Source organism: Octopus sinensis, linkage group LG21 (genome assembly GCF_006345805.1).
Source record: "Octopus sinensis linkage group LG21, ASM634580v1, whole genome shotgun sequence".
In the NCBI taxonomy this organism is placed as follows: domain Eukaryota; kingdom Metazoa; phylum Mollusca; class Cephalopoda; order Octopoda; family Octopodidae; genus Octopus; species Octopus sinensis.
Window position 1 is genome coordinate 12,044,378 of NC_043017.1, and position 20,000 is coordinate 12,064,377.

The 20,000-nt window shown below is 36.1% G+C and overlaps 1 protein-coding gene across 1 annotated transcript in view; it reads left to right on the forward strand.

Moving 5' to 3' along the window:
- Window positions 1–20,000, forward strand: part of LOC115222762 (aryl hydrocarbon receptor-like) — a 211,137-nt gene that overhangs the window by 148,316 nt on the left and 42,821 nt on the right. Inside the window, exon 3 of the mRNA XM_036511762.1 lies at window positions 18,025–18,122. Within this exon, the coding sequence (XP_036367655.1) occupies window positions 18,025–18,122 (98 nt within the window). The remainder of the gene's footprint in view (window positions 1–18,024; window positions 18,123–20,000) is intronic.

A 20,000-nucleotide genomic window follows, 5' to 3' on the forward strand; every position in this document is an offset into this window, starting at 1 on the left:
ATAGCAGCCAAAAATCTTAGCCATTTCTGCTACTTTAAAAAGGGTCTTCCAGAGAAACCAAAATACTTGAAGGTTATTCACAAGTATTTTGGTTTCTCTGGAAGACCCTTTTTAAAGTAGAAGAAATGGCTAAGATTTTTGGCTGCTATTTCTGAACTTCGGTGTGTGGTGAGGCAATTCTTTGCTGAACCTTTTTTATTAGTATATATATATATATATATATATATATATATATATATATATATAGGTTATGAGAGGTGATGGTGTCATTGAGAGCCAAAGATGTCAGGTAATGCTGAATAAGTGCTATAGATAGACCATAGTTAAGTTCCAGGTTTGGTGATTATGCGAATAAGGGGTTCAACGTTGGTCATATGTCAGTATGTGTATATAGAAAAAACATTTTTTTTGTAATGAGATATAAAAAACCTATGCTGTGTAGATTTTAGAACATTTATAGATATAAATGTTCTAAAATCTACACAGCCTTGGGGTTTTTTTTATCTCATTAGGAAAAAATTTTATATATATATATATTGTTCACAGATGAGATTCAGAAATTCTCGGTATAGAAGACACTTAGTAATGCCCAAAAGATACAAACTTAGACTTCGATGTCTTTACAGGGGATTGATTCCACAAGGTTAACCCTTTTGTTACCATATTTCTATTGAGATGCTCTGTGTTTCTTTCAATTAATTTTAAATATAACAAAGAATTTAGTGAAATAACTTAGTTATCATTAAGCTAGTGTTAGGAACTAAATTGTGACTAAGGTTTGGTGGAAGATTTTAATTCAAAACTTATGAAAACAAGACATTTGTACTACAGAGCCAGAGCCGGTTTCAGCCGGGTTGGTATCAAAAGGGTTAAGGAAAGGCTATAAGAGGGATCAAGCTGAGCGGGTTTAGAGGCAATTATGCATATAAAACAAATTAGACACATCAAATATATAAAATATATTAAATACATCAAATTCAAAATATATATGTATACATGCAAAGCAAGAGGAAGCAAAAGGTGGAAACCTTCAGATGATGAATTTTTATGTATAAAAAACAAAGATATTTATAATAATTGATCCAACTTACTCAAATGACAGAGAAAATTAAAAGGGGTGGAATAAAGGTATTATGAGCCCAACAGCTGTTCCTGGGGGCTCAGCATTCTATAATAATGTTGGTAAATTTAGTTCATCACAATATGTAGCTGTATGGATGCAATTAATATTGGATGAGATGAGCCTCCATCATCAGGGTGGAGAAAATCTTATATTTCAGATCTTAATATATATATAATGGCTAGGATTCTTGGCTTTCACCCAGGTAACCTGGGTTCAATTCCCAACATGGGAATGCATAGTTAAGGAGCAGATGTAGCTGTGTGGTAAGAGGTTTGCTTCTCAACCAGATAGTTCTAGGTTCGGTCCCACTGCGTGGCCCCTTGGACAAGTGTCATTTACTACGACCCAACCAAAGCCTTGTCAGTGGATTATATAGATGGAAACTGAAAGAAATCCATCATATGTCTTTTTGTCTGTGTTTATCCCCCACCACTGCTTGACAACCAGTGTTGGGGGTGTTTACATGCCCATGACTTAGCGGTTCGGCATAAAAAACCAGTAAAATAAGTACCAGAAAGAAACCTGAGGTATGTTTTTATTGGGTTTGTGACAAGCATTTGCACCAAGTTTATGCCATCAGGATTTCCAAGAAAATATAGCTGCTCCTTCACACATGCCTTCATCACTGATAGTCTAACAGTTATAGTTATTTCTTTATTGCCCACAAGGGGCTAAACATAGAAGGGACAAACAAGGACAGACAAAGGGATTAAGTCGATTACATTGACCCCAGTGCGTAACTGGTACTTATTTAATCGACCCCGAAAGGATGAAAGGCTAAGTCGACCTCGGCGGAATTTGAACTCAGAACGTAGCGGCAGGCGAAATACCACTAAGAATTTCGCCCGGCGTGCTAATGATTCTGCCAGCTTGACAGTTATAGTATTGGCTGTTAGACCCTCATACATATACGCATACATACATACACATGCATATGCACACATGTCTATCATCTGTCCTTTTTTTAGCTTTCATTCCTCTGGCCACCCTAACACATTTTCTCTCATCTCCCATTCCTTCAATCCACCCATTTCTTCAGTCATCCACCCAGATTGAATTCCAAACTATCAAACTGATCTTCTGTCATCTGAGTACATCTTGTCAAATACCCTTCTTCCCCCTCTCTTTTTCTCTCTCTCTCTTTCACTGTCTTATTTCCACATACCATACACATATACACTCATACCCATACAGCAACACACGCATACCCATGTAAACATATGCATGCATATATGTGCAGACACACACTTATACAAACTCATACATGCACACGCACACATAAGCAGATGAACACACGCACACACAGGTGGAAACATAGATGATACACACATGCAGGTATACGAATATACCCGCATTACACCAGTGTAGAGTACCTTCCTTCTTATGAAAGTGAATTGTTAGAGCATACGAGCACATGAAACTGATGTATAATTCAATCCGATCCAACAGGGGTGCTGTTGTATGGTTACCCACACCTGCTAGAAATAGCAGTCAAATCTCACTAATATCACTATTATCTTAAAATATGAAGGTCACGTTCGGCAGTGTAATCCCAGATGTACAAAAAGACAAGATGATCATGGCCGGAGTTCCTTTTAATTGTAGATTTGTTTGATCAGAGAGCTAAACATGCCAATAATAATATGTGTTCACAACTCAATTATTCCTGAGTCTCTGAACTGTATATTTTCACTGCTTCTATGTTTGTTATATTTCATTTGTTGGTTCTGACAATGAATGTTAAGACACTCCAGCCACCCCAGCCTCGCCTTAGTGCACTCTTAAACAAGACACATAGTTAACCCTTTAAAAAAAAAGCACCCAATTAACACCAAAATAGAAAATACAGCCCATCCTAAATTAAGACATCCCAGTTCACCCCAAAAGAAGACATCCAATCTACCCTTAAACAATCCACCCAGTGCAAAATAAGCTCAGGGTATGAAGGGAAATGAGACATCATGGAAATGGTAAATGGTTTACAACACAAGAGAAATCACTTTAAACTTGCTAAAACAATATTCAATGTGGTTTATATGATCAGAAATATAATTTTTCAAATGTGTATGGTGTCATAGTGAGGATCCGAACAAAGACTTTGCAATTAAAAAAAATAGGAAGAAACTTTTCAAATATAAGTAAAGCAGAAATAAACATTATTTTTCCATTTTACCGTTTTGTGTCATTTTGAAAAATAAATATTTCTTTTATGGTTTATTATTGTTTATATTTTGAAATTTCATATATATATGGGGGCATCAAAATCTTTTAAGTATCAAGGGCCTAATCCGGCCTTGAAGACGCCCTTTTTCACCTTAAAATAAAACCCCCCAGTCAACCTTAACTAAGACACCTCAATCCAGCCCCAACTAAAACACCCCAGTCCACCCTGGTATCCATTCTTAAACAAGACAACCTGATCCACCTCAAAGTCAGACATTAACTTGGTTCAAGAATTTCCAATAAAAGAATCCTTCATATGTAAAATAATAGTTGACAACAATAGGTCCCCATATGTTTAATAGTATTTCACCATAAACATCATATTGTCGAGCTTTTGTTAGCTCTTGTTACCTTCAGAGAGTCGAGACTAAATATGTATGTGTGTATGTATGTATGTCTGTGTACATGCTACTAACATAGATACAGTATGAAGGTCTCTTTAAATGCATATTTTCTGGCTGCATGCACACATCACATACATGAACACATACATGTATATGTGTCTATCTGTGTGTCCGTGTCCATGTGTGTATGGTTGTCTACATATATAAGTATGTTCATTTACATGTACACACACATACATATATATGTCTGTGTGTTTGTGTCTCTATCTCTCTGTGCATATATATATATGTATATATGTATGTATATATATATATATATATATATATTATATATATATATATATATATATATATATATATATATGTATATATATGGGACTTACACCACACACACATATACACATCTCTACATGTTTCCAATGCTTCATTTACCTGTTATTCTATGCTACTACAATAATTTGTCTCTTGTAAAAGCAATAACAAAACCAGTAGAGCTCCTCGTCAATTGTCAATTGAGGATCAATATTTGTTGGTCTGGGAAGAGACTTTCAAAACAAAGCCGCAACAAGAAGCAAGGGGGCCGATCATACAGCTGAGACCTCAACTCTTAACAATGTCTAGTAGGACAGGGGGTAGGGGGTGAGTGGCTTACAGGATAGAGTAGTGGTGTTGGTGGTGGGGGTGATAGTTTTGTTGTTGTTTTTGGTCGTGGTGGTGGTGGTAGGTGTGGCGGAAAGCACAAGCCAAAAGGTTGTTAATTCTTTTTTTATTTGTGTTTTGTTTGTTAATGTAGGTGGAAATTCGTTTTGTTACAGCCCTGCCCTTCACCCCCAGTCCCACCCACCACCCTGCTGCTCTCAGTGAAAGACTCCATTCAAAGTTGTGGATGTTATTCTTCTTGTTGTTGTTGCTATTTTGCTTTAAATAGCTGAATGAATATGTTTGTTGAATATCAGTAAAAAAAAAAAAGAAAATTTTAAGGAAAAAAAAAAGATCCCAGCTCCACAGAACATTGATGATGATAATGGGGAGGGTGTGGAGATAGGGAAACACTGAGAGCAATCACAACAACAACAGCAACACATATTGTAGTAGTAGTAGTTGTAGTGGTATATGGCAGAAAAACCTCTCATATTTTACATGGGCAAGAAGTAGGAATATGGAGAGAATAGAGTGGGATTGAACTCAAGACTATGTTGTTGAGAAGCAAACTTCTTAACCACACAGCCATGCCAGTACTTAATCGATTGAAATCAACCACTGTATCCTATAAGTATACCACGGGTACTTACTGAGGAGCCATTGAGGAAACCATCCCGTGGTGTGTTGCCCTTCTAGATGTAATAACCAAATCTACCTTGAATCATTCTCCACAATCTTTTACAGAGTGAAGGACATGACCACGTCGTCATCGTCATCATCATCATCATCATTTAATGTCCACTTTTCCATGCTGGCATGGGTTGGACAGGATTTGTCAAGGTAGGTTTTCTACAGCTGGATGACCTTCCTGTTGCCAACACTTATTTGTTTCCAATAAGTATAGGAATAAGTATACCACGGGTACTTACTGAGGAGCCATTGAGGAAACCATCCTGTGGTGGCTTGCCCTTCTAGATGTAATAACCAAATCTACCTTGAATCATTCTCCACAATCTTTTACAGAGTGAAGGACATGACCACGTCGTCATCGTCATCATCATCATCATCATTTAATGTCAACTTTTCCATGCTGGCATGGGTTGGACAGAATTTGTCAAGGTAGGTTTTCTACAGCTGGATGACCTTCCTGTTGCCAACACTTATTTGTTTCCAAGGTGATATTCCTCATGACCAGACATGTTTTCGTGGGAAATTGTAAATGAAAGACACTACTTGTATGATAAGGACTTTCAATTCCAACTATCACAAGATCTCAAGAGAAGGAGGCACACACACACACACACACACACACACACACACACACAAGTATATATACATACATACAACAGGCTTCTTTCAGATTTCATCAACCAAATCCACTCACAAGGTTTTGCTTGGTATAGACTATAGTAAAGAGAGACTTAACAAAAGTGTCACACGGTAGTACTGAACCCAAGATCTTATGCTTGAGAAGCAAACTTTTTACTACATGGCTATGCCTGTGGCTGTGCATATTTGGTCATCATCTGTATGTATGTATATATATGGATATGGATATGTATATATACAGGGTGCGATGGGTAAATTGATGCCATTTTATATTTTTAATTTCACACACGTGTATTGTTTGTTGTTGATTTTCTTTGACTACACAGTATGGTAGGGTCAGATGGGCACCATCTGCGAGAAAAACAGTGCCATGACACAATTCACTCTGCCAGAAATTTGGAAACGATATGCTGTACTGCTTGGCATTCATGCTGGAAGTTCCAATACGAACATTTCAGAGTGTTTGAGTGTCAATCTGAGGACACGTACCAAGTGTGATAAAAGTCAAACATCCAGTCAGTATCATCGTGTTTGGAGCAGTCACTAGTGATGGTGACGTTATGCCTCCTTTCATCTTCCCACATGGCCTCAGACTCAACATGGAGGCCTACATCAAGTGTCTTGAGGAGGTAGTGCTGCCCTGGGTCAAGAGAGTGGCTGCTGGAAGACCCTATGTCTGGCAAAAGAACTCTACACCATGCCACACCAGCAGGAGAACCTAGTCATGGCTGTCAGACAATTTCTGAAACCACATCACCCCTAGCAACTGGCTACCTAATTCTCCAGACTGCAACCCCTTGATTATTATGTGTGGGGTGCAGTTGAACAGGAGACCCAAGAAAATTCCTTGTAACACCAAAGATGAGCTGAAGGCAAGGATTATGGCAGCATTAACCAACTTAAACAAGGAGAATGTCCAGAAGAGTTTCAGGAGATACTGATTTAATAAATAAATTTTATCTTTAGTATTTCAAGATATTCTTATGTAATTTTAGTAAATATATATCTCTTAAAATGAGATATCAGTGTAATTTCCATTGTTGCATAATTTAGATGACAGTTTATTCACTACACCCTGAATATATATGTACATATACACACAAACATATATGTGTGTGTGTGTATATATATATATATATATATACATACATATAAACACACACATATACATATATACATACACACACACATATTTGTCTTCTACTATAGCCTTGGGCTGACCAAATGCCTTATGACTGAATTTGCTAGACAGAAACTAAAAGAAGCTTGTCGTATATATATTATGTGTATATACATATATAATGTATTTGTGTGTCTGTGTTTGTCCACACATCATTGCTTGACAACCGATGTCGATGTGTTTACATACCTGTAATTTGAAAGAGATTGACAGAATAAGTACTAGGCTTACAAAGAATAAGTTCTGAGGTGAATTTGCTTGACTAAAGGTGGTGCTCCAGTATGGCCGCAGTCATATGTCTGATACAAACAAAAGAAAGAATAAAAGAAAACATACAGGTACACACTTGTATTTATGTGTGCGTGTGTATATATATACACACACACACACAAATACATATATATATATATATATATACACACACACACAAAACATATATATATATATATATATATATATACACACACAAATACATATATATATATACACACACAAATACATATATATATATATACACACACAAATATATATATATATATATATATATATATATATATATATACATACACACACACATATATCTGTATATGCAAGTTTGAATGTATATATATATATATATCTATCCATATGTATTTATATTTATACACACATACATATGTATGAATAAACATTATGAACCCATTATACACACATTATACACGCATTACACACTCAATCGAATGCCAAACAATGAAAGCCGAACTTGTGCCTATGATGTTTTTGTGTGCTGCTCTGCCTTCGCTTGAAACAGAGCTCAGTTGGTATCTATATTGAAATCACTGCTCCTTTCCTAACCCTCTGCCCCTCTCCTAGGCCCAGTGCTACCACCCAACACTATTCTGATGGTATCTCTTTACATGGTTATTATAAAAGAAAACAAGAGCCACACACACACTCTTCACCTCTGCCTTTCCATGATCCACCGATCCACCAACACCAATAACTCCAACAAACAACCCACCCCCAACACTACCAATATCATTACAAACGGCATCAACTACTTGAGTCAGTGAACCTACTAGAAACAACAGCTAAATTTCCCTCAAATCTCACCCTATTGCCTTAAAAAGGGAACGACGTATTAAACCAGTGATTCTCAACCAAGGTCTATATGTTTCTTTATTACCCACAAGGGGCTAAACATAGAGGGGACAAACAAGGACAGACAAACGGATTAAGTCGATTACATCGACCCCACTGTGTAACTGGTACTTAATTTTATCAACCCCTAAAAGATGAAAGGCAAAGTCGACCTCGGCGGAATTTGAACTCAGAACGTAACGGCAGATGAAATACGGCTACGCATTTCACCTGGCGTGCTTACGGTTCTGCCAGCTCGCTGCCTATATGACCCATGGAAGTCCATATAAGATTCTCTCGTTAAAATTCATGTGCCGTAAGTTTGTTATACAGCACACAAAATGTTTTTATATTTTCTTAAATACAATTTTTAATAATACTAGCAGTATCGCCCGGCGTTGCTCGGGTTTGTTTCGACCCTTTAGAATTGGAATTTTTGAAAAGTAAAAGTTTTGCATTATGGAGCTTGTTATTCTCTATAAGTGAACATTCTTCTGGTTGAAATACACCAAAAAATGGCGACACAGCAGTAAAAAAATCATAAAAAATAGGGATTTTCATAGAAAAAAAAGCACCTTTTTGATGTAAATAATTTTTGGTGTTAACATGGTCCAATTTGAATTTTTTCTTCTACGGAAGGAAGAGCAAGCCTGAGCACAACCACAACCATGACAACTTCACCCAATGAGGAACCTTCTGTGAGTTCGATCAATATGCTAGAAATAGCAACCAAATCTCTCATAAATCACAAATTCTAACATCTATAAAATATAAAGGGCACTCTGGATCATATAATCTTAGATAAAGATTAAAAGTTCAGATGGTCATAGCCAGAATATCTTTGATCATTGGTCTACTCACAGAAGGTTGTCTTGTGGTTAAACAATAACAATAACCACAAAAATTACCACTGCCCCGTATATTCATCCCTAGCCCCCCAAAATCAAGATAACCCTTAATTACCTTCCAACCACATGGGTTTGAGCTTTACAGTCTTCTTATCGCCAATTACAATATCTAAATCCCTTCCCTCACCCTGGAGCACTACCCTGCCACACCACCCAACCCAGTACAATCTGCCATATATAAAACAAGTCATTCAGTTGACTAATCAAAGGATTGCTACTGGTTGATTGACTGGTGTGCCTCACTAACACACACACACACACACACATGTAAACCAACACACATACCACAATATACCCATTCGCACATACAGACACACATTCAACACACACACACATGCATATATTCCTTGATATACACAGCATTCAGACATATTTAAAACACATGCATACAAATGCACTCATGCATGTGCATGCACACATACATCACACATATATGCATCCATGTACACTTAACAATTAGATACACACACAATACAAACATGCACACACTCACACACAACAAATGCATGTGCAGAAACACAAACGGATCTTTTCACACAAACACATGTATGTGCAACTGCACTCATATATTGCATCACGCACACACACACATATATATTTGCACACATACAACTTTCATACACTCACCACAAAAAACATGCAAAGATTTCCATATATATATGTATATGTATATAAAGAATGTGTAGTGGCTAGCGATCTGTCATGTATGTATATATATATATGTATACACACACACGAGCGTGATCATTACCTGCATCGCCTTACTAGCACTTGTGCTGGTGGCACGTGAAAAAATATTCGAGCGAGGTCGTTGCCAGTGCCACTGGACTGGCTCCTGTGCAGGTGGCACATAAAAAGTACCATTTGAGAGTGTGGCCGTTGCCAGTACCGCCTGACTGGCCCTCGTGCTGGTGGCACGTAAAAAGCACCCACTACACTCTCGGAGTGGTTGGCGTTAGGAAAGGCATCCAGCTGTAGAAACTCTGCCAGATCAGATTGGAGTCTGGTGCAGCCATCTGGTTTGCCAGACCTCAAGTCAAATCGTCCAACCCATGCTAGCATGGAAAGCGGACGTTAAACGATGATGATGATTCACACATGTATAACATTCACACACACACATACACACACACCACAAGCCATTTTTTAAGCACTCCGTCGGTTACGACGACGAGGGTTCCGGTTGATCCGAATCAACGGAACAGCCTGCTTGTGAAATTAACGTGTAAGTGGCTGAGCACTCCACAGACACGTGTACCCTTAACGTAGTTCTCGGGGATATTCAGCGTGACACAGAGAGTGACAAGGCCGGCCCTTTGAAATACAGGTACAACAGAAACAGGAAGTAAGAGTGAGAGAAAGTTGTGGTGAAAGAGTACAGCAGGGATCACCACCATCCCCTGCCGGAGCCTCATGGAGCTTTAGGCGTTTTTGCTCAATAAACACTCACAACGCCCGGTCTGGGAATCGAAACCGCGATCCTACGACTGTGAGTCCGCTGCCCTAACCACTGGGCCATTGTGCCTCCATAAGTTTACACACACACACATATGCATATAGATAGATAAATAGATAGATAGATAGATAGAAAACAGAATGATCAACATTCTTATTAAAAATCACTACAAATGTTTCAACACATTTTTACATTTGTAATTCATTGGTGAGATGTGTAGAAATGGCTGTGTGTGTGTGTGTGTGTATATATATATATATATATATAGGCGTAGGAGTGGCTGTGTGGTAAGTAGCTTGCTAACTAACCACATGGTTCCGGGTTCAGTCCCACTGTGTGGCATCTTGGGCAAGTGTCTTCTGCTATAGCCCCGGGCCGACCAATGTCTTGTGAGTGGATTTGGTAGACGGAAACTGAAAGAAGCCTGTCGTATATATGTATATATATATATATATATATATATATATGTATGTGTGTGTTTGTGTGTCTGTGTTTGTCCCCCTAGCATTGCTTGACAACCGATGCTGCTGTGTTTACATCCCCGTCACTTAGCGGTTCGGCAAAAAGGGACGGATAGAATAAGTACTGGGCTTACAAAGAATAAGTCCCGGGGTCGATTTGCTCGACTAAAAGGCAGTGCTCCAGCATGGCCGCAGTCAAATGACTGAAACAAGTAAAAGAGTAAAAGAGTATATATATATAACAATCATTCTTTCACTCATTTACTTTCATATCTGTTTACCATGTTAAATAAGTATATTACCGATGCATTGTTGCTGTTTTACAGCTGGATGCCCTTCCTGTTACTAACCCTTATTTCTTTTTCAATTGTAAGATCTCTACAAAGATATGATGTAAGTTGGCAAGTTTGCTGACAAGAGAAGTGCCATCAACAACACTGCTCTCAGTAAATGTCAGAGTCACAGCAACTGTAAATAAATACGCAAGTGCACACATGCACTTACACATCTCACATACTGTGGAACTTATTTGTGTGTGTGTGTGTAGGAAAAAAGAGAAGTTGAAAGTGCACTGAGAATAGTTAAAATAGTTTTTATTAAATGTGTTTAAAACTAACCGGTTTCAGTTTACACTGATTTTCAAAAAGTTGAAATAGAAAGACATGGCTTATGTCGGAGATGTCTTGCTTCTGACTAGTGTTTGAAGCACTTGCCCTATTTTTATAGGGAGTTCATGGCTCAAATTAGTATATGTTTTGAATTGGTGGAGGATAGTCACATGACTGGTCTTAGGAATTTTTGTAGGTTCCCTGCTATGTCCATGTGTTAGTATCAAGTGACAAGTTAAGGCTGACACAGTTGACTGAACATGTCCAAATAATCAATGCTCTTAATGTTTTCTGTCAAATGTTTGTAGAGAATGAACACATGATTAAGTTGATAACCTTTTGTAAGTCCCACCTCCACTACGTTTGTGTCACATGACAGTACACTTTATCTATTCTAGTGCATTTTCAACTTCAATTTTTCCTATATTTCTACCCGTGTGCAATATATATATATAATATATATATATATATATATATACATATCTTTCTCTCTCTCTCTCTCTATATATATATATATATATATATATGTGTGTGTGTGTGTGTGTGTGTGTGTGTGTGTGTGTGTGCATATGAGTAAGCACATAAATGCGAAAAAGTTTGAAAAAAATTGTACTCAAATACAGGAGGTAGAGCAATATGCTTTGTTTATCATTATCAAAGTCGCAAAGACATCACAGAAACTACTACTCAGAGTTTCGCATACCCATTTGTCCGGCAGTCCTGATTAAGAATTCTTAATCACAACCGTCCTATGAGCAGGAATGTGAAACTCCGAGTAGCAGTTTTCTTTTGTGATGTTTTTCCAGCTTTAATTGAATAAAAGAAAAGTACATATATATATATATATATTAATATTTGTTTTTATGTCAAGTACATATTTATGAAACTTCTACAAGGTAAAGGTTTCTAAACACATGCATACACACATCCATCCATCCATCCATCCATGTGCGAGTGTGGCTGTATATATATATATATGTATACATATATATATGTTTGTATATATATATATGTATGTATATATATATATATATACTTGCATATGTGTATGAGTGTATGAAGGTATATATGTATCTTAACTGTCATATCTATTATATGATATAATTCACCCTCACACCAATATATATATATATGTATATATATATACATACACAAACACACATATATATATCATATCATATTGCCAACCCAGTTGTTTAATCAATTCTTCTAATTACTATATTTAGTGAAGTCCCAGCTCATATTTTCTGCATTTTCTTCCTCATCATTAAATCCCTCACTGTCACTTCTCTCCTCCCTCTTTCCCTCTCTATCTTTCAAAATATTGCCCTCCTCTTCCAAGCTGATGTCCTCGTCCATCATATATATTTCCAGACTCAACTCAGTTTCAAGTGCAACATGCCACACCTTATGGTCATGGGGCTTCTTTGTTGTCTTTATTAATTATTTATTTGTTTTCTTTTTACGTTATTTTTTTTACTTATGTCTTTATTTTATCCACTTGCCAGGTTCTTTGGGGGTGGTCTTGGGTGGTATGAATTTCTTCTTTCTTTATCTAGTGCTGTTAGTATTTTTCATTCTTGTATCATCCCTTGTTCTCCAACAAATGAACATTTTATAATGAATAAACAAATAAATAAATAAATAAGAAGAATAGTGATGATGAAAATATTAAATAATAATAATAATAATAATAATAATGATGATGATGATGATGATGATGATGATAATAATAATAAAGATGATAATAATAATAATAATAATATAATAATAATAATGATAATAATAATAAAGATAATAAGAATAATAATAATAAGATAATAATATAATAAAGATAATAATAATAATAATAATAATAAGATAATAATAATAATAATATAATAATAATAATAATAAAGATAATAATAATAATAATAATAATAAAGATAATAATAATAATAATAAAGATAATAATAATAATAATATAATAATAATAATAATAATAATAAAGATAATAATAATAATAAAGATAATAATAATAATAAAGATAATAATAATAATAAAGATAATAATAATAATAAAGATAATGATAACACTGGTAATAAATATCATCATTTCTGTTTAAAACTATGTTTGTTTATTTATTTTTCCCCCTCTATGATCGGAAGAATGAATAAAACAACCAACAAACATCAAAACAAAAAAAAAAAAATGCCAAAATGTTTGACTAAACACCAAAGGATGGGTGCTGCCGTTATGAATTTCCAGAAGATTTACATTCAAAAATGAATAGTCTCGAAGCAAACTCATCTGTTTATCTGCCCCGAAAGACGACAGGCCCAGACCAGTAAGATGTTATTAAGGCGAGAAATGATCATCAGATCAATCATAAATTGTGTCTTAACCGTCTCGGGGCCCTCTTTACACAAGACTTTTGGGTTAGAGAGTTCATTCAGCCTGGACATATTTTTCTCCGTTAGAGAAAACTCTCCCCATTATTTGTCATAACAGACCTGCCATTTCTATTGGGGAAGCATGCGGTACAATGTTGTTGGTGGTGGAAGCAGATAGACAGGGGCAGGATACAGAAGAAGAATGGAGGGGGTTCTCTTATTATTAATATTATCGTTATTTTTTGCCTTATTGTCATCATCATTGTCGTCATCATCATCACCGACATCATTGTCAATATTATTATTATTATTATTATTATTATTATTATTATTATTATTATTATTATTAATAATAATAATAATAATAATAATAATAATAATTTGTTTCCTTCACAGTTTTGTTAGTTTTAGCTTCCAGAAAATGAGGAAATAATTCTAGGGTTCCATTTTATTCATGACTTTGAGGTCAACACAGACTCTCCACACACACACACACACACACGTGTGTATATATACACACATACATATGCATGCATGTAAGCATTCATATACACATACATGCACACATAGATACACACTTGTATACAGAGACATGCACACATACATATATACACACAAGCACACACATGCAGGCATACACACACACACACACAGGCATACACCCATACATGGCGGCAGAATAATCAAGGAAGAATCCAATGAAGCACCAATTGTTACTGAAAAATCATTTCCATTTGAAGAGAGAAAATAAGACTGGATTGTTCGTCAATTTACTACCACCACCACCACCACCACCACCACCACCCACACCACTAACACCACCACCAACACCACTAACGCGATCACCATCACCAACACTGCCACGAACACCATCATCATCACCACCACCCACCACCACTAACACCACCAACACTAACACCACCAACACTAACACCACCACCATCACCAACACTGCCACTAACACCATCATCATCACCACCACCACCACCACCTCAACCAACTTAAACAACAACTCCAATACCATCTCCATCACTATATCTACCATCACCATCACAACTGCCATGACTTCTTTCACCATCCCCATCAAAGATACCATTATTACCAACACAACCACCACCACCACCAACGACATTGTCTCTAACACCACCATATATTATTTAGTTCATTATGGGTAGACTCTATATTTTTTTCTACTCTAGGCACAAGGCTGAAAATTTTTGGGGGAAGGGGCCTGTCGATTACATCGACCCCAGTACGCAACCGGTACTTAATTTATTGACTGCGAAAGGATGAAAGGCAAAGTTGACTTAGGTGGAATTTGAACTCAGAATGTAAAGACAGACGAAATACCACTAAGCATTTTGCCTGGTGTGCTAACGATTCTGCCATCTCACCACCTTAGGGTAGACTCTATATTACAATATAATATAGGTATCTTAATTACTTTATAAGACATCATCATCATCATCATCACCAACATCCAGATCATTACAACTATCATCATCATCATTGACATTGTTTACATCCTTATCATTGTTGTCTTCATCATCATCATTATTCCTCCTTAAAACCACCACCATCCTCATCATTATCGGTGTTGCCATCACAATCATCCATTGTCAATATCACCACCACCACCATCTTTATCATCGGTAACAAGAACAACAACAATGCAAGAAAGAGCAGCCAAATGTCATACAAATTTCGACCGACCATCTTAAAAACAAAAGGAACACATTAGACATTGTATTCCTAGATAGACAATGCTTGACAAAAAGAATTGTCAGAGCTGGAACCTCTTTGATTCTGTTAATAGTTCAGCTGAGTCAGGGCTGACCTACGCTTAAACAACAACAACAACAACAATGCTGGCAACAATAAATAAATTGAATTTAGGACTTTCAATTATCACTTGCACCTCCACCACCACAACTACTGCTGCCACCACCTCCATTCTTATCACCACCAACACTAATACCACCCGACCACCACCATCACCGCAATACCTCATCTTGTTCTGCTATATTCTATTTTAGAATAGAAATCCCTGAAGTTGTTCTGTCATGTTTTATAATTTTCCATTCTAGATGTTATGTGTTATGTGCCTATGTATATATATATATATGTGTGTGTGTGTATGTGTATGTGTGTGTAAACACAAACTCATATATTTGCATACACACATATATACATACATATATAAATGTATACACATAGATACATATATGTGTGTGTGTGTGCGTGCCTGTGTCTGTCTATTCATTTATCAATCTAGCTATCTATATTTATATATTGGTGTGTGTGAGTGTATATATATATATATATACACACACACACACATGTATACATATGTGTATATGTATGTATATACATACATGTACATGCTCACATACAGATAAATACATACACATTCATATAATATCCACATACACGTGCATACACAGTCACATATTGAGACTCTAAGGAGAAAACTCAATTCAATTTGATTTCAATTGTTTTATATAGCATTTCTATGACACGCACACAACAAGCAATGTTTAGTTTATTCCATCAATACTATATATTTTAATTCTACTTGAATCAACTTTGCCTTTTGTCCATTTGGCTAACATGGTGTCAAGTAGAGTGGTGATAAAAATTAAGGCCTTGAAATGTTTGTATATATAAATGGTTTTCTGAGCATTAATTAATCTTTTGTAATCATTTTCCTAATGATTGGCACTATGTGTTTTAATTGATTTAAAAAAAAAAAAATCATCATTTTGATTTTGAAAGAATTTTGTATATAAGTAACTTCACTTTTAATTAAGCTGATAAGATGGCTGACAGAATTTTTCATGGCTCAAAATACATAGCAGCAATTTTGTCTGCCATTATATTTGGAGTTCAAGTTCTGTTTGGGTCAATTTTGCCTGTCATCCTTTCAAGGCTGTTGAAATAAGTTCCAGTTAAGCATTGGGGTTGATGAAATAATACCAGTTGAATACTGGGGTTGATGTAATTAACTACTGCTCACCCACAAAATATCAGGCCCTGTGCTGATAATAATTAAGTTGGTATTTGAAATGCAATTTAACAAAATATTTTGCATAAAAAATAATTGAAGGTTTTAAATTAAATATAAATACCTGAAGATATAAGGAGCTTTTATATATATATATATATTTACCTACAATAATAACAACAATAATCCTTAAGATGGAATTTATAAACATTTTAATGTTTATTAATTCCATCCAAAGATTGTTGTTATTATTATTATATTTATCCTACATTATATCAGAACAGCTTGTTGCAACCCCAAAAATCTGGTATCACCAATCAACATCATTAGATTGTGGCTGGCATAATGGAATAGGAGCTTTATTTGCATATGCAAAATGGTTCCCGTAAACAAATTTCAAAGATATATATATATATATTGTCCTGTTATTATTATTATTATTGTTTTTTGTATTTATATTCATATTACTTTTTGTTTTTTGTATTTATATCTGTGTGGCATCGTCCGTTTTTCTGTCCTTGTTTCGTATACATTCAATCCTTTTTCCAAGAAATCTAATGCTCGTAGCTTAGTTTTTCCTTGGGGCTGGCCGGATCGGAGCGATCTCAAGATTAATCAGCGGAAATTGCAAGGATGTTCCGGTTCTTGACTGAAGATTAGGGGCTTCGAATGACCCATCTGTTTTTTGTGTCGTCTATTTGAGTGTTTTGCGTTCTTGTCCCATTTTGTATTTTTATATATATTTTATATATATATATATATATATACACACACACATACATATGTGTGTGTGTGTGTATAAAGCAGAGTGAGGGAGTCTCCACATGTTGATATGAAAGGGCCTTAAGCATTTTGATACCAGCCTGCCTGAGACTGTTCAATGATAGAAACCCCATTTTAAGTGACAATCAGTTGCAGATTTCCAACAGGAGGAAATCTAGTTCACTGCATTTTTGATGGTCAAAGTGACATGACAGTATCCATAACTTGATGCTAAACAAACATCTCAAGAGATATTTGTTCAACATCCACTTTTCAATACTTGTATATCTCTATCTAACTACCTATCAGCCTGTCTCTCTTTATCTTTTTATCTATCTATCAATCTCTCTATCCATCCATCCCCACATCCATTCCTACATGCACACGCACACATACATATGTATGTGATGAACGTATGCATGTATACAAGTGTGGGTGTGCATGTGTCCATATATATATATATATATATAAATTTTCTTTTCTGATATTTCAGCAGTGTTACCCGACCGTTATTCCATAGAGAGCCATTTATTGAACCGGTCACACCTCTTCCCAGAGCCTGGCTTTTCAGAAGGAGACAGTATTTTACAGGTAGGTATTGATGTTGTCGCTGTCATTGCAGTTTTTGTTGTTGTTGTTGCTGTAGTAGTAGTTGTTGTATTAGCAGGTGTCCTTTAGCTGAAGGTCAGCCTTGTCAAGTTGATCTACAATCAAATACGTTCCAGCCATGACAAACCATTCTATCTTTTGTCCTTTTTGCAGTGATTCTTCTCTGGTTGGAGGTAGCTGTGAATGTTAGAAAACGATGGGCCAACATCTCACCATGTATAATAAGATTGGGGTGTTTTTTAAGTTTTTTAATCTCGTCCATCAACCACTGATGAAGAAAGAAGAGTTATATGAATGCCAACTCAGTTCTGCTATTTCATTAGTAAAGAGTTTGAAGGATGTAGAAGATATTCAATAACAATTTTTTTTTGGTGGAAACCTGGTGATTTTTAACTCAGCTTGATGGGTCTTCTCAAACACAACATAATGCCAAAGGTCTTAGTCATTGCCTCCAACACTCGAAGGGGGCTCAAGCACTTTGCCTCTGTGAGGATTATCAATTGAAAAGTGTTTTTTACATGTCACCAGCACAGGTGCCAGCTACATGACACTAGCATCAGCCATGATTATGATTTCACTTGGCTTGACGGGTCTTCTCAAGCACAGCATATCACCAAAGGTCTCGGTCACTAGTCATTTCCTTTGTGAAGCCCAAAATTCAAAAACCATGCATCACCACCTCGTTCCATGTTTTCCTGGGTCTACCTCTACCTCAGGTTCCCTCCACAGTTAAAGACTGACACTTCTTTACACAGTTGCCCTCGTCCATATGCATCACATGACCATACCAGCGCAGTTGTCTCTCTTATATATATATATATATATATATATATATATATAAAGGGTTTACTACAGTTTACATCTATCAAATTCCTTCACAAGCCATTGATCAACCTGTGGTTATATTAGAAGACACTTACTCCATTTGCTCGTTGGAGATTTAGCTGGTATTTCTAGCAGATTGAATGAATACATACAGAATCACCTATTATCTCTGGCCAGCTCTGCTGCTCAAGCAAACTATCTAAGATGTATAAATAACAGAGGGTTAATCCACAGATAGGATTATTGTTGATTTTTTTGTTGTTGTTTATCTCCAGATTAGCTCTAACTGAGGAAGCCTATGGTATTGATACTCTAACCATGACCAACTCCTCTTACTTTTAGCCACTGTTTCTCAAGATCTGCATTATCCAATATGGCCTTCCTTTTTTTAGATAGCTCCAGAAAGGTTTCACTACTTTCTAGCATATTGAACGACCAGGTTGAGGCTCAGCCATTTGTGTTCTTGATATTGTTATTTTTGTGATTGTTTAGCACCCCACCACAACCTAGGTTAGCTCTGGTCTAAAAAAAATTTTAATAGTCAAAGATGATTTTGTCTATTAAGTTAGCCTGGTGTATTTTGGATTGTACCTTTACTGTTTTGAGACAGCAGGATGTTATTTAAAGTAGATTTAGCTGTTATTTCTAGCTAGTTCATGAAATGTGTGAAGGTGCACGTGTTAGATTGGTGTTCATGAGATATAGTTATTATTGTTGTTGTTGTTGGTGGTGGTGGTGGTGCTAGTGTTTGTGTCGTTTATCTCCTGGTCAAATAACTATTTGAATCCCAAATATGACCATCATGTAATATTTGTCACACTGTATCAAAGACTTCTGATTTCAGTCAAACTGACCTGAAGCTAACAACAACAAACAATAAAGAATAATTGTGATTTCTCACATTGTCAGAGGTTCCACAGATTCGATCTAAAATGGCTTTTGTGGATGCCTACCTGTCGGGGTTGACATGTTGACCTGTATCTGGCCCTCAGAGTTTTTGACAGGAAAATATGAAAATATTAGATGTGTTTCTAA